Source organism: Xiphophorus hellerii, chromosome 16 (genome assembly GCF_003331165.1).
Source record: "Xiphophorus hellerii strain 12219 chromosome 16, Xiphophorus_hellerii-4.1, whole genome shotgun sequence".
NCBI lineage: Eukaryota > Metazoa > Chordata > Actinopteri > Cyprinodontiformes > Poeciliidae > Xiphophorus > Xiphophorus hellerii.
The window spans coordinates 10,688,031-10,704,394 of NC_045687.1; the positions used below are offsets into that span (position 1 = coordinate 10,688,031).

Below are 16,364 nucleotides of genomic sequence, written 5' to 3' on the forward strand. Positions count from 1 at the left end.
AAAAAGAACTAGCAGCCCTCCATCAGCAGCTTGTTGCTATAGAGACAATGATACTAAAGCAATTCAGACCCCCGTTGTTGATGAATCCTGAGAACATGGAGGTGTATTTCTATGTAGGAGAATGATAAGTGGGCAGATACTAGGATGCTCATCTCTCTGTCACATGTGAAGGTTTCAGACACATGAGGCACAAAATGTAGATTTTCTTAATGTTTTCTGAATGTTTCTCCACTTAAGCACATCTATTCAATCTCAGATGCATGAGACGAGGATAAGAAGAAAGGGAGAAAGAGAGAGAGCGAGCGAGCAAGGTGGGCAGGAGAAAAGCAGCACTTGCCGTCATACCCGTCTTTCTTGTAAAACTCCAGCATCATGTTGTCAGTGGCGACACTCAGTGGGCGTCGGCTCTGGTCGTGCTGCTGCTGCTTGCGTTCCGACTGGTCCATGTCTGGTGAGGGCATGGAGCTGTAGTTGGAGTTGTGGTTGGTGTGAATCGGGCTCCCATAGCAGCCTGTCAGATTGAACTCGATCTCTGCAGCACACGCAGGCACACACATCAGCAAACTGTAACACAGGGCCATCTAAAAAGATATCAATCCAAACACATTTTCTTGAGATTTTACGTTTTGGCTAACACTAATTAGTAGGTGATTGTAAAACAGAAGGAAAAGGAATCTGTGATCTTCAAATTGTTTTAACCAAAAGAGATCTAAAAAGCTAGATGTATTCAGGCGCAACTGAGTTGATACTCAAAATCCACTTTTTGCAGTTACAGCTGCAAGTCTTTTGAGTTATGTCTCTATCAGGTTTGTACATGTGAACACACCTTATTCCTGCAAAACATGATTTTGGATTTTGATGTGGCCTTTGACTGGGCCACTATAACAAATCTGTACCAGTATGTTTAGGCGTGTTGTTCTTTTGGAGGTTGTTTCAGTCAGTATTTCAGTCAACAATGGATTTTCTTCAAGCCACTCTTCCAAATAGGCCTCATTTATAGACTGTGTGACTAATAGATGTCCTAATAGATAACACATTCTGCCACATCAGTCTCTTGGCTGTTTCTCAATCATTTTCTCCTCACCAGGCTTGTTAGTTTAGGTAAGTACCCATGTTAAGACCATTTATTCCTTGGTCTTCAAGATGTTCAACATTGGTCAGCAGTGTTCTGCAAGAAACGTTTTACATAACAGATGTATTTATACTCAGATTAAATTGCAAGGAGGCGCTATTTACTAATTTGTTGATTTCTGAAAGCAATTGGCTGTACCTGATTGTACTTGGAGCTATCAGTAAAGGTAGAATACATTTACACAACTTTTTGATTCATGTCATGTATCATTTCTCTTTCATATCTATGTGCTAGATGAGTCCAGTACACCCATACATAGACTTTTATTTATCCAAGCTGCAGAAGATATAGATGACTTTTTGTATTATAAATACAGTATTGACATTAATTTAATATGTTGCAAGCATAAAGAAAAACTGGGTTTGCACTGTTAATTGTCTAAATAAGAGTTTCTTCAGATGTGTTGTTTCTGATCTAGAAATACTGATAGTTTTCTCATCTAATACACAGAAGCAAAGAGAGCAATAAAATAAGGAAGAATCTTCACCAAGGTGATTTGATAACCCAGTATAGTTGCATAGCTACAAACTATGTTTCCTAGACTCATTATAATGGTGCCTCCTGTACGTATTAATGTAATTCTGACCTCCAGGGAAGAACCAATCAGCATGCTGAATAATCGGCTCAATGATGCCAACAATCTGCAGAGAAACAGTGGTCATCATCTCCGTCATGTTCCTAGAAAGAGAAAGATAGCGTCTTGTTTACGTGCAAATCAGGCCCAGCATTTGGTAAATCAATAATGCAGCAGGAATACATACGGTTCTGTTTGAGTCCACAGCAAGTTAGGTCCGAGGACAATGGCCATGTTACCAGGGGTCATTTTGTTCGAGTCCTGGTATTCACTCAGTTTGGCTAAAAATTTTATAAGATATCTACAAGATTGGACAAAAAAGTCCAAAGTCAAAGTGACATATTCTTTCCAATTCTTAAGGATTTTTTTTTCTCATTTGTAAGAAAAGTCATAGCAGTTTGCAATCATGTTATTGATAAGATAAATTACCATCTTTATTATTACACACAGGAAAAAATACAACAGTCCTTGCCTTCAGGTGGTCAATACTGAAACAGACTGATTATACTGCCTGCTTTTAAACCTGCTTTAACTTTTAAGGAGGGAATAAATTTAGAAAGTCAGAAAGAATTTTAGGGAAGATTTATACATAATCGTATTATGAACAGGATAATCTATGTGTGACATTGTGATTGGCTTACAAAACCATTCAATATGCTAAAAAAAAGACAAACAGTTCACCTGAAATTGTTTAGGTTGTCTGTGGGGAGTTTTTCACATACTGCCATTAAGGCTTGCAGTCTCTTGTCCATATCTTGAATGCTGTGGAAATATTAATGACAAAAATTTAATTCTAACATTTTTTTTTTGTTCCACGTTTTATTAAATGTCATCACTCTTTATGAAGACTTTGGACTACTTTCTAGTCATCATAGCCAATGGCGTAATCCAAGAAATGTTTTTTAACGAGAGAAAATCAACTCACTTGGAGGCCTGAATCCATTCATCATAAAGTTCAGTGGTCATTAGTGGCTCAGGGAGTTCACGGAGGTATGATTTCAGGGCCCCTGCGGACGTAAAAAATGGAAAAAGGAGGGAAAAAATTGGTCAGCTCTCTCAGAGGGTGGAGGGATGTTTTCTTTCTTTTTTCTTTCTTTCAAGAGCTTGTGAGGCCATGCTCCATATTCCCTCTCCTCCAGCGGGCCCTTGTAGTTAGTACAGCTGCCAGATGCAGCTCTTTCAACACAGCTTTCATGTTCATATGTTTAAAAGACAACGTTATCTGGTCAGGATTATGGCGAGTCTTTAAACAGCTTCTTTCAACCCTGTTATAGTGCTATTAAAAAGTTCTAACACTGCTTTTATATTTCCTTTTTTCTCACTTCACAACCATTTCAGTATATTTTATTGAGGTTTAATGATTATTTCAGCACAGAGTAGTGCATAGCAGTGAAGAAGTGACTGAACTCTGTGAATGACCATGAGTAGGTAGGTCTGCAGTTGCGTCATGCTGTTGTTATGTTTAGTAGTGCTCTATAAGATGGTCAAAGTTCTGGCTGATGTGTTTAAGTTCTCTACAACTCTTCCCTGATCTGCCTTGTGCGTTTGTTGGTATTTACTGTGGTGTGCTTGCTAATGTTCCCCAAATAAATTTCTGAGGCCTTCACAGAACATGGAAAGATTCCTAAAGGCAATTGACTTTATTTATTTAGCGAGAATCAGAGTAAATGGGGTTGAACATGCACTTTTTTGTCAAATTTAGGAAGCTTCAAAAAAGTACCTTTAGATTTGTGGTTGTTATGTAACAAAATTTGGCTACAAACAATTACCTTTCTCAGCTTCTTATGTCCAAAATCCACGAGGAAATAAACTGAAGAACAAATCTTTTCCACATGAAGATCTTATTTTCATGTGTATTTTACTCCTAACCATCCACAACAAATTTCCGAAGGACTTTGAATATGTGTGTGAGTGATGTTCACCTGCGATGGCGTGAGGGTCAGAGGAATACTCCTGGACGTCAAGAACTCCACAGTCCAGCGAAGCTTTCAGCTTCTTCAGCTTGGAGGCAGATGGAGCCACTCTGAAGAGGCCCTGCAGACGACGCACCGGGAAATTACATTAACATAACATGGACAACTAAATTCACACCCACAAGGTGTAAGTTTTGTATGAGAGTGTGGGTGTGTTTGTGCTGTACCTCCTCTTGCATGCCACATTCTAACAGCATGGTGACACAGGCCTCAATGGGAAATGCAATCTCTCTCCCACTAATATTCAGGTGCTCCTCCAGAGACTTGCCAAATGATGGCTTCTCCACCCACGCTTCTGCAGCACAAAGCAAAACACAGATGTGAGACAACGCAAGTTGCAAATATCCCATGTTCACAAAGAAAAATTTCGAGAAGATAAACTCTAAAAATGTGAACAATGTATGCAAATTAATTCATTCTTGCGTTGTGTTTAAGCCAGTATGCTTTAATTACTACAGTATATAATTATTGCTAAATTATGGAGTCATTTGACATCTCGGAGAAATTAAGCTCTCTTTTATATGCTGCCGTTAGGTAGCTTTAGGTGCAGAAACAGAACGGAGCTTTACTCAGACACCTCCACACTCTGTGGATGACTCACCTTGTTGAGCTTTAATCTGGGGCAGGACACTGTGAAGAATTTCTAATGACTTCCTGTGATACTCTGCCTGTGTTTCTATGAGCTAGAGAGGGGTGAAAGAGAAAAGGCAATCACAACACGCAGAAATGCATATACAATGCCGAAAAGGTATTCTTACGCTTGAACTTTTTTTAAATTTTTTTTTTTTTTACATTTTCTCATGTAAAACAACTTTTTATATATTTTTCTGGGATTTTATGTGATATACCAAAAGAAAGTAGATCAGATTTAAATTAAACTTTTTTGTTCTGCATGCAAAACACCTTGTGTATCTAGAAGCTAACACCTCACAACACACTGAACACAGTGGACATCCCTATAATGACAGGGTGGTGGCAGCATCTTGCTGTGGGAAAACTTTTCTTAATCTGATCAGAATTAATTTGAGATGGATGAAGCTAAATGCATGCTGATTTTGCGTGACTCTATACCAAGACTTGAATATTTTTTATTCTGAGATGATCTCCATCCAATCCGCTTGAGCTATTTTGCAAAAAAAGAACGGGCAAACATGTCTGTCTATATAGATGTGTGAAGATAATAGAGATCTATTTCACAAGACCTGCTGCTGTAATTGCAGCAAAAACATATATTATTAGCTTGCCGGGGTTAATACATATTAATGAGTAACTTATTTTTTCTTCATAATTATGCACTATTTTGTTTTAGTCCCTCTGAAATCCCAGGAGACTACATTATGGCTATAGTGAGATAAATTGTGTAATAGATCATGGTGGATAAATATTCTGTAATAATTTCATTAAAAGACATACTTGCTTCTGTGTGTGATTTTGAGTAAAAGGAAAACAAAAATCAGGAGCTTAAAAATGTGATTTACTTACTGTCTGGAAGTAGTTTGCATAGTCTATTTCTTTGGCCACAAAATTGTACATATCTGCCGACAGCTGATCCTAAAAATTAAAGTAGAGAATTAAAGATCCCGGCAGCGTGGTCCATTTATGTCTAATGCGTTCACAACATTTATAAATCAGAGAGGGAAAGACACCAAGGAGGACATGATTAACGATTTGCTCTGTCTGGTGACTCACTCTACAAATCTCCATCCTATTGGCTGTTTCCTCCATCTCCTCTCTGAGGGACTCGGACTTGGCGCCGGGCTGCATTGTGCTTGGATGGCTGGATGACTTAGATGACTGCTGATATCTGCGGCGGGGGAAAAAAAAAAAAAAACTGCTGCTCTGGATATGTCGTGTCTCCGGCACATTTTTTACCGTGAGTGTTAAATTAATAGGAGCGGATTGCAGCCTGGGATTTAAACATAAATTTCTTTCACCTTGTTCGTGCTGAATCCATGTCCAAAACAAGTTTAGCTAAGTGCTTTCTCTGTTTCTGGATGTTGGGAATATCCACCTACAGATGAAAATATCAGTAGTTGTGAGGTAAGGGATGAGAAATAAAGTGCATAAGGCTGAACATTTGTATTACTTTCACCTCTGCGAGCACATAAAGAGGCTCCACCACATCTCTTTCTATTTGGAGCTCAAACTGCAGCAGCTCCTGGGCCAGCTTGTCTTCTGTGTCCCCACACAACTTCAGCATCTTTCTGTTACATGGCAACCAAGAGAATACGATCAATAACATAGAAAATGTTCATCAAGAAAGAAAGGAAAAAAATTTAATTGGTAGATGACTGTGTGCATTACCCCAGGAGAGAGTCATCCCCCAACACCGCTGATCCCTCCTCCATGCACTGTGCCAAGATTGTGAGCGGAAGCTTTTTCTGACAGTAAAGAGAGAGATAACATTACGAAGACATCATCGTCAGTCGCCGTGCAGCTTTCCATCACAGTCACAGAAGCGGGCACTCACAGAAGGTGACTTGACAGATCTCTTCTCGGTGTCAGTGCCCTGTTGACCCTGCAGGCAGGCGGTCAGTTTCTTGTGAGTGCCATGTGTCACCTGCTTGACCAGATCCAGACGCTTCTCCACCTGCACACAGGCGGCCACACGCAGGAAGCAGCTGAGTGCTAATGTCTGCACGAAGACGCAACGTTGTTCTCACAGCTACACATCTGTCACCTCTCTGCAAGCTTAACAATTCATCATGAGTTTACATTTCAGATCAGCATCATGATAACTGCCTCAGGGTATTAAAACTTTCTAAGATGTAATCACTAATATTTTATGTCATGGCACTTCTACAGTTTAAAATTTAAATGAGGTGTGCCAGAAATTTCACTTGCTACATGTAGTAGTGCAGTTCTTTCATTATAAATAATGCTGTACGTCTAACTGAAAAATAAATCTTATTTTTTTTACTTAGTAACAAGTAATTAGGAATATTTCTAATTCCAAAAATCATTGACTCTAGAGGGCAGCAAGGGAGAATTATTGACAAAGTCCTGGGAGATATTTAAATTATCCAGAATTAAACAAGACATCACACAAAGAATAAAACTGAAATAAAAAACACACACACACCCATTAATAAAACTAATTATGAAGTATCTGTAAACAAAATTACCCTTCAAAAAATAGAAATCACCACAATGTAAATCATTTGAAATGATTGTGCAATTAATTGATTAATTGCTTATTATGACAGGCTTAAGCGGCAGTGGAAAACTGTCTCCACTCTCAGCAGGTAGACTAATAAACTAGCTAACATTGGTTTGCTTTACTCCCACTGTTGCTTTATAAAGAACAAAACTGTGGAGTTGTCAACTCTCACTCTACTGGAGTGAGAGTGGAGCTTTTCTTATATTTCTCACTTCCTCACTCTGTTGAGATAAATCTCACAACAAATAAGAAAGGTGCAAACACTTAAAAGCAAACCACTCTTCTCCCCACCACAAGCAAAAATATAGAATAAAATAAAGTTAGTAGTTTTCAAATGATTATTACATAACTAGATGATTTTACTTTGATATTCAGTCAATTTATCTGCTTGAATATAGGAGCTGCAGTCAGAGGCTTTTGCAGACTTGCTGTTCATAACTTTTCAACTAAAACAGTGCTAAGGGTGGGGCTCCTTTATTTTTAACATATATTTCCTTACAGCTGCAGTAACCTTTCATGTTATTAAGGTTAAAGTGTAGTGCCTCCCTTTTGTCAGCCAGCTATCTGGCAGTGCACAAAATGTGGGAAAGTGCTGTATTATCTGGTGCTCTGTGAAAATATCACAAACTCCAGTTAATCCACACTTTCCCTGCAGTTTCTTAAAAAGGCATTAAAACATTCAAAATGTATGAGGGAATATTTGACCAATTAGGAAACCATATTTTTTACAGGCTTGTTCCATCTTGATACTGGCATCTGTTCTATGCCTCATACACATTAAATGAAAACAGCTTGAACAGTGAGTCCTTAATATGAGGTTTCTGATTTCTGTCCAGTTCATGCTTTTAGCCACGCTTTTCTAACACAAACACATCTTTACTGCAGCTCACCTGTAGAAGATCTTCACTCAGCACCTCTGTTTTTTCTGCCCTGCATGGATAAAAGTTTGAAACAAAGTTTGAATATTAGTTGATTCAGGCTAATTTTAGCACATTTGAGCTTAACTGTTACATGTATACAGACATGACGAAGACTTTAACATTCCATTATATTTATTTTTAGAGCAGCACTTTTGGCTCTATTTTGTTATTATGACTTCACATGTCCCACCATGGATCAACTCATTAACCTTCTGAACATCATCCATGTGGGAGTGCTGCAAAATGGGTCACTCACTTTCCCACACCTGTACGAAAGCGTGTGTTTATGTGGCTGCCTCTCCGACTCATGGTCTCAAACACCGCTTAACAACAGCTTATTAAAGCCACTGATTCAATATGCCACTTCCTACTGAGGTGTATTGCGTCCCACTGTGACTCCAGCAGGCGGGGGCTCGACTCAAGCCTGTAAATGAGGGCAGAGCTGCAATGTTGATGAGGCTGATAAAGCCACTCAGTCAGAGAAGTGAGCGAGGTCATTAGCTTAATAATAAGCAAACCAGTGGAAGTCAGAAATAAATGCTCTCAGCTCTGTTCAGGCAGCTTGTGTTTGATGACTTCAGCCCTTTGTTAAGTATTCAGCAGCTAAGGCGTTTTCAATCAAAACCTTTTATTTAATTTAGAGAAATGAGGAAAATAAGTTGAAATCTGTTCCAGAATACATTTTTATAGCTTGCAGAACGTCTGAATGAACCACACCTGTGTACCCCCAGAATACAGTAGGAATACTCTTTCTGGCCTTCAACTTCCTGTCTGCAAAGCCCCTTCCTGCAATTGTGCCTAAACCATGCAAATCTCAGCAGCAAATAATGAATGAGAATTTATCTTTAGCAAAAGAATGGTCAAGACCTTAGTTTGTTCGTCTAATATTCATCAACATAAAATCAGCAACTTGGAGCTGAAATACTCTTTTCATGTTCAATCTAAGTTTGCTAAATGCACACCATGGCACTCAAGAAGCTACTGTTTATTGTTGACTTATATTTTTATTCTAGTATATTTAAACAATCTTGCTGACAAGTCAGAACTGTGCCTCAGTGATGACAGTTATTAATATACTCTCTGGACCAAGATGTGAACATGGAGCCATGAGAACTGGGTCACACTAAGTGCCAGTCCTTCTTCTCTCAGCTGACTACTCTACTCTCTGAACTACAAGTAAAAAATACAGGAAATGCTTTCATGAATGCCTAGGAAATATGTAGATTGATTGGATATCACTGCAGTCATGACAAAAGAAGACAGTTCTGCTTCCATGTCACATTGTTAGACTAAGACAACCTGTGAAAGTTACTAGGAACTGCTTAGGCACCTTTCACATGGACTAAGACAGCAACATGATGTTAAAGATCAGTTAGAAAATTGGAGGACTAAGCAGTTTTGGCGCTATCCTCTAATGGTTGCATCAGACACATCGTGATGTATCATCATGCCCACACTGGGGATTCTATGCTGCTTATTTTCTGTGCAACTTTTAGCACCACTATGTGCATTTGGCTCTTCTACCACTCCTCTGACTGCAACAGAATAAGTCTCACCAAGAAACCAAAATTAAAAACCCAGTCTTCAAATACATAGACCCCTTGTTTATATCAATCAGTATGCTGTGCTATATATCAAGTAACGTTTTTAGCTGAGTTGAAGCACACACGCCTCCTAATTGCATAGAGACTGGATGTTGGAATGTTGAGAGAAGTTATTTGAATTTTATAGACACTAAGAGAAGTCGCTAGTAGAAATACAAATTGTGTTTGTCATGCTGTCAAAGAGAAGTAATGGTATCCCATTTAGCAAAGAGGTAAGAAAGGAGGAAATACTGTACAGTGCACATGAATCAGCAGTGATTCATGTGGTTTATGATAGATATAATAGAAAAGCTATTCATTACCAAAAAGAATAATAATAACCAAAATGAGTGTGGGAAACAGAGGCTCAGTGAGATCATCTCAGAGGTAAAGAAGCATTTTGTATTTTCTTCAAAATCAATCCTTCAAACTCCATTTGCCAAGATAAAAGCACACAACAGCATTTTGCGTCTGTATAGAAACCCCTCACCTGCATCCTCTTGGGCTGCTAATAAGATGAAATAAATACAGTTCTCACAATATTCCCCCCTCCACCATAAGACTGACACTGATAATGAAGAAGTCAAAGAAACGTATCATTATTTATAGCTAAATTATTATGACTGTGAAGAACATAAAGGTTCAGATGTAATCCCCACTTAAGTATTATCCTCATACAATTGCCAAAAAGGGAAAAAGTTTGGTGGTTGGTAGGGAACTGCTTGCCTACAACTGACAAGTCTTTTTTGTTGTGACCAAATCATGTTCAGTCTTAGAATCCATGTTTTATCTGGTGTAAATGGGGCTTAATTTGTTAAGGTCTGCGAAAATCTTTTCTTGGAAAACACAAATACTGTGCAAATTGAAGGAGTAAGGAAACTGTCAGGAAGATTTTACACTGAAAACCAAGTAAGTGACATTTAAAAAGTAAATATCTCTGACATCAAGGTGGAAATAAAAAAGATAGGAGCCTATCTTCAAAGAGAAAATTGTCTCATTTCGTGTTTGTTTCATGCAATGGCATTTCCTCTTCAGAAGACAAAACCGTTTTTTTTTTATCGGCCCTTGAAGACACAGATAAAAAGCAGGACCAGCCCTCACTGGACAACTGGACATGCCTGCTTGGTACTAAAGATCCTGATATCAAGCTAAAGCCTGGGGGAGAAGGCTGAGGTGAGGACTGATTTTCCTCTCAGCAAACAGTGTGCAGATTGAGCCCTGGGAGGAAAAGTAAACACGTGGGAGAGTTGGCAGCCATGTGGGTGGTGTACTCATGGAGAGAGAGGAAGACACTGCCAGGTTTATGCCAACCATCTGCCACAGCGCAGGCATTCCTTTACCTAAAGCTTCTGATGATTCAGAACGAGCAGGAACACAAAGATGTGCACGGACAACTTTGAATATAAAGACATGCACTTTAGAGGAAAGAAATTCACATTCAGTTCACAGACTTAAGCCATTCTCCTAAGCTCTAACTTACTTCCATATACTTCTTGCGTTACAATTAAAGTAAGAATCATTAAATGGGCATCAAAAATAACTAGCTGCATCACTTTGAATATCACAGATGGCATCTTGGGTCACAAAATTAATAAAGTTACTAAGAAGAAATATTTTTATGGTTTAAGGAAATTTGGGCTAAAGTAGTGTTGTTTGGGGAGAAATGCAGTTCACTCTGCATCTGGGACATTCCAGTAAGTTGAAGCCAAAGAGTCCGTCAAGTACACAGCTGACCATTTCAGTTGTACAAATCCCCCTAAAACATAACTTATATAATAAATATTTCTATCTTGAGACATGTTAATGTTGGACAGCTGCATCAGCTGCCCCTCAGCACAGTCCACGGTTACGGAAGTCTGCATAATCCATGTGGAACATGGACAAAATGTGAACAAAATAACTTCTGTGCTAACAAACATATTGCATCAAAAGAAAGCCAACTGTCTGCTGTTGGAGATCCGAGTGTCCTCTGAACAAAAAGCGAAGCGGGTGTGCATTAGCTTGCTACTACAGCTAAAAAACCGCTCAGTGTGATGGGGGAGCTATAGATGCGCGGCCTCGTGCTGCTTGGGGAGGGTAGAGCGGCAGAATGGTGGCCCTGGGCCTCAGCAGGGCACCACACAGCCTGGAGCGCTGGCATGAGATCCACATGCAGTCGTGCACTCACACAGGCAAACTCACAGCATGTTCTGTGCTTCGAAATGCTCTCGAAATATTTCTCCATTCAATGCTATTTGTTTTCAGCAGTGCACTGTCGTGCATCTAGAGGCTCGCCTGGGTTTCTCCCATATGAAGAAAACAGAGGGGGGCCCAATGTGATATGAGGTTACTAAAACAGAGAAACCCACTTACTGTAGTTGTCCAGCAAACTAGGTCACAGTTCTGTCAAGTATGCAAGAATAAATGTGGGAGAAGGCAACACACACACACACGCCCCCACATATAGGAAAGCAGTGCATACAGCAAATGCACATATGTCCGGAGAGAAAGTGAAAGAGCAAGAGAGCCTGCAGCCTTTTGTCACGTTTCACTGGAAACACAATCAGTGACTTATCCCTAATATCTTTACTCATGGTAAATAATTTCAAAATGTTCTCTGTACTGAGACCTCATTGTATTTATGTGTCTTCCAAAATCACACACCTCCCATGCAAATGATGTCAAATATTCATTAGAGAGGCTGAAGGAAACGAGCAGAGCAAAGCAAAAATGTGAATAAAATCAAAATACACACCATAAAGAAAAGTTGCTGTTGATTTTCTTGTTGCATTTCTGCAAATCTCTTCACAGCTTTGAAATTTAAACATGTGAGCTGGCAGGCAAATGTGATGAAACACATAACTCCAAATGAGTGTTTCTAGGCAACCGGACCAAAAAAAAGTTGCAATCACTGTATTGACAAAGGAGAGGGAATCTTTTAGATCCAATTTTTTTCTTATAATAAATAAAATAAAAAATGACAAACAATAACACCCGGCATGGAAGTAAAAAGGTAAACAAAACAGGAACTTTATTGGTGGATTAATGCTTCCTGTTTTCAGGAGACTGGCAATGCTGAATGGAAGGAAGTGGGCATGCTTGACAGGGAGTCACTCGTCTGGTTAGGAGTTTCTTTCTAACGAGAATGTCGCTTTAGTCCACATATATTATTTTTAGTTTCTTTCTTTCTTTATTGAACGTTGTAAGACAGTTTTTGAACTGTACCAACCCTGAAACTTCAGTATCATACAACTTAAATACACAAAGTGATGTATTTCAGTTGTTTATATCTCTTAATTTTGATAAACATAGCTTACAGAAAAGTTAAACATTACATAAGACCATTTTAAAAAGACTTTTAAGACTGAAATGGTATGTTATGACCCATGCAGCCATTGGGAATACTGTAGTCTTTATAGTCGTTGACAACTTCAGCAAGGACAATGAGTCAAAAAAGGTCATTGCTAAAGAGCTGGCTGTTCACAGACTCTTGTATTCAGCTATAATAAATACAAAATTGAGTGGAAGGAAAAAGTGTGGTACCAACATCTTAATGACCATGGTAACTTTCAGCTGCTCTTGCCAAATAAACCCCACCATAAAGAATCTGTGGAGTACTTTTAAGTGGAAAATGAGCATTACTTGTATTAACAATGCAGACAGACTCAAGGCTGCAATTAAACAACCTGGATTTTCTTAATACATTTTCAGTGGCAGATCACACCATGCCTTCTTGACACAGTAATTTCTGCAAAAAGAGACCTGGTCAAGTATTTAGTGCATATTCTTCACGGTACACGGACATTCTTTTAATGTTATGCTGTTTTGCTTCCATTGGTTTTTAAAACCCACCAAAAAGGATAGAGATTGACCACTGTTACAGGAGTTGCTTCAGAGACCAGATTTTTTTTTTGAGAGAGAAATAGCAGCATTCAAATGGAGAAACCGGGCTTCTGTCTGATATTACATCATCTTGCTTTTGTTGGCCAAAATGCCTGGCCCCTTCACAAAGGCTCTTTATCATCACCATTATGCTGTCCCTGAAAGGCACAGAGAGTTAGCAACATGGATCTTACTGTATATGTTCTCACCTAATTACTCAATGCATTAGCAGCAACAACTTTGCCAGTAAGACAGAATATTATGTAATTATTTTTTGTTAATGTTGCAGGCTTATAAAACAACAAGACGCCCAACATTTAGTCATGGTTTCAGCTGGAAAATTCAGAGAAGTCAACTCTGGACACAAAGTAAAAACAATTGCTCCATGGGAACTCAACAAGAAACCTTCTGCATCTCACCTGTAAATTAACATATTTGTTTTGGTATCCAGTATGAATCTATTTCAATTTGGAGAGAAAGATGCCAACAAGCTGTTGTTTACAGATGAAAAAAAAAATCTGAGACATATTTTAGGTAACATTTGTTCAAGCTATTCTTTCTCTTCCTGTGACCCTCTATTTCGGATTTTCTGCATGCCACTCTTCCATCTTTCAGAGCCAGCGTACAAGCTGTTCTGTAATGCATTCCCATAAAGTGTCAGACCAGAAAAGGAAACCTAGAGCGAGACAACGCAGCAGAGAAAGAACATCTACAGCCCACAAAGAGCTGCCATTTTCTGATAATTGGATTGTGGAGTGCTGAGCTATTCAGACCTACCCCTAAAGGCACAAGTAGAAAGAATGCATTACCACAGTGTTATGGTGAATGTCATACAGGTGCAGGGTAAAGATAAGCAGGGTGAGAATGCTGGAGTGTTTTTGATTCATACTTAAATCTGTCTTATATTAGATCTAAACCAGAAAAATTGTGTTAACAAAAAAAAACATTTAATGTTGTAAATATGTGAATACTTCTCCTACATCATATGTAACTTTTAAGGCTTTTCAACCTGCCTGATACTGTAGCACATGTAATATGATCCCCAGCTCTCAGACACCATATGAACCACACATTTGTACCACTTGACCACACAGCTGACATTGCTTCTCTGCTTCACTTAAACATCCCACAATCCTGTGCTGCTTCACTATCACTACCACATTCCCAAACATAACACCAAATGGCCAACCCCCTCCACTCTCTCTCCCGAAACACGTATACAAACAGCAACCAGATAGAAATATTGGTTGTTAACTTTGTCCATGGGACCAATACCGATATCAATCTAAATCTAAAAAGCAGATTTGTTGCCTAGATGTCATTATTAGTGAGCAATACTCCAATAAAGAAAGGTGTTGCTACACTTGTCTAAACCACAGAGTCTTAGGCGGACTACAAAGTCGACAAAGTTACCAAAAACTGCCTGTTTGCTGCCTGATGAGGCGTCTGACCTTAAGTAACAACCACATTTTCCAATAGCTTGTCATAATCCATGTATTTTTAAATAGAGCAGACATACAGTATATCTTTATTGTTTCCATGAACACAGGGGCACAATCCAATAACTATCTTCCTTCAAATGTTTAAAATTGAGAATTGGAAAGAACAGTCGGTGGGAATTTTACAGAAAAATATACTTCTTCTCAGTACATTCCCACTTGACTGAAAACATGAAAATGTAAGTCTATTTTAATGCCAGAAAAAAGCTGTCTCTTTATATATTTTGTGTCAATATTTAGTTTCGACTAAGTTGAAACATATCATGCTGTTGTGGACCTAAATAGGACTGTGAGAGGGGAGCAGCAAAATAGGTCAAGACAAATGGAGGGTAAGAGCTGCCTGAACCAGTGTAATACAATGCTTGTTCAGACGGTATGCATGAGGACATAATAAATTCAATGTCTTCCATAGACAGTTTTATAAGCAACTGCAAAAAAAAAAAAAATGAAAACAGTTATTTCCTTTCACTTTGACACTATCTGGTCCTGTCTGGTCTCTTTTACAGTACAATATAATATTCATTTAAATTGTGTGGTGTGCCTAACAGATCATTCTTCACTGTAAAGTTGTGTTTTGCAGGGGTAATTGGTCCAACTGATGATAACATGGATCTTACCCACTGCAGCAGAAGCAGCAGCAGCAGGTTTAGAGTCAGAGTGCTGCTGATACAGCACACCTGAACACCAACCCACTCCACTAGATGGAGACCTTTTCTGTCTGCGATATCTGAGATAGAAGACAGTAAAGGCAGAAAGACGTGCCGCGACAGGGGTGACTGTTCATGCTATGATCTAATAGGTAGAAGCAAATAGTCGATATAGACACATACTTAACAAATCCATGAATATTAATGTTTGAAAGCTATTTTGAGATTAATATTCTTGTCTAGAAAGCATATAATTGCCCCCTGAGTTGGATGAAAAGACAGTGAGAACTGTGCATCAATGCTAGCAGCTCCACAGAGACTGCTGGAGTTCAGGAGGGTCAGAAGCTCAAACCAGCAGAGCAATCGTGACACAGTTTGGAAAAGGCTGAAGTCTGAGTCAGCAGAGGAGGGGAAGATAAAAATCATTAAATTGCTCTTATGATTTGCTAATTCATGTTCATCGTGTTTTGCTCTTGGACTTCGAATCATGACGGAAAAGCTAAAATATAAAGCATCCAGTCATTTCTGGAGAGCAAAAAGAAAAAAAAAAGAAAAATTCTAGAAAATAAGCAGAAGGACAGCAGAGCTCTAGCATCATGTGGCTGTTTGAGGTGTGAAAGCTTACATTAAAATGCCTGATTAATCTGCAAATGCTCCTTTTTGCCCACCCACTGAATCCACACTTACAGCCTGCCACACGTGGGTGCAGAGGCACACTACCCGTGCATGCATATGCAACATTAAAGCTTCTTCAACAGGAAACTCCATCCATGCACACAAACTTTTTGGATAACATACTGTTGGCCTTTTAGCCTTAATGGTAAAAAAAAAATAAATACACATAATGGTTAAACTTACATACTGCAAACATACACAGAAATAATAAATTGACTTCAATACACTATCCTCTAGATGCACTTAATTTTCAATGCATTAGATGTCAAAGCTTTCATCATAAATTATTGTTCTCGTCAATGTTAAAGAGAACAGTAGGTTCTTGTGCTTTACTGTCACA

General features: G+C 38.8%; 1 protein-coding gene across 4 annotated transcripts in view; it reads right to left on the reverse strand.

The window, feature by feature from the left end:
* Window positions 1–16,364, reverse strand: part of arhgap44a (Rho GTPase activating protein 44a) — a 31,782-nt gene that overhangs the window by 12,170 nt on the left and 3,248 nt on the right. For all 4 annotated transcript variants that reach the window (XM_032586995.1, XM_032586994.1, XM_032586998.1 and 1 more), the window contains exons 2-16: window positions 7,730–7,769; window positions 6,150–6,269; window positions 5,984–6,060; window positions 5,772–5,883; window positions 5,614–5,690; window positions 5,369–5,483; window positions 5,162–5,230; window positions 4,281–4,362; window positions 3,847–3,974; window positions 3,629–3,740; window positions 2,632–2,713; window positions 2,388–2,468; window positions 1,894–2,007; window positions 1,719–1,810; window positions 346–532 (exon numbers count right to left, since the gene is read on the reverse strand). In XM_032586995.1, coding sequence (XP_032442886.1) covers window positions 346–532; window positions 1,719–1,810; window positions 1,894–2,007; window positions 2,388–2,468; window positions 2,632–2,713; window positions 3,629–3,740; window positions 3,847–3,974; window positions 4,281–4,362; window positions 5,162–5,230; window positions 5,369–5,483; window positions 5,614–5,690; window positions 5,772–5,883; window positions 5,984–6,060; window positions 6,150–6,269; window positions 7,730–7,769 — 1,488 coding nt within the window. The remainder of the gene's footprint in view (window positions 1–345; window positions 533–1,718; window positions 1,811–1,893; window positions 2,008–2,387; window positions 2,469–2,631; window positions 2,714–3,628; window positions 3,741–3,846; window positions 3,975–4,280; window positions 4,363–5,161; window positions 5,231–5,368; window positions 5,484–5,613; window positions 5,691–5,771; window positions 5,884–5,983; window positions 6,061–6,149; window positions 6,270–7,729; window positions 7,770–16,364) is intronic.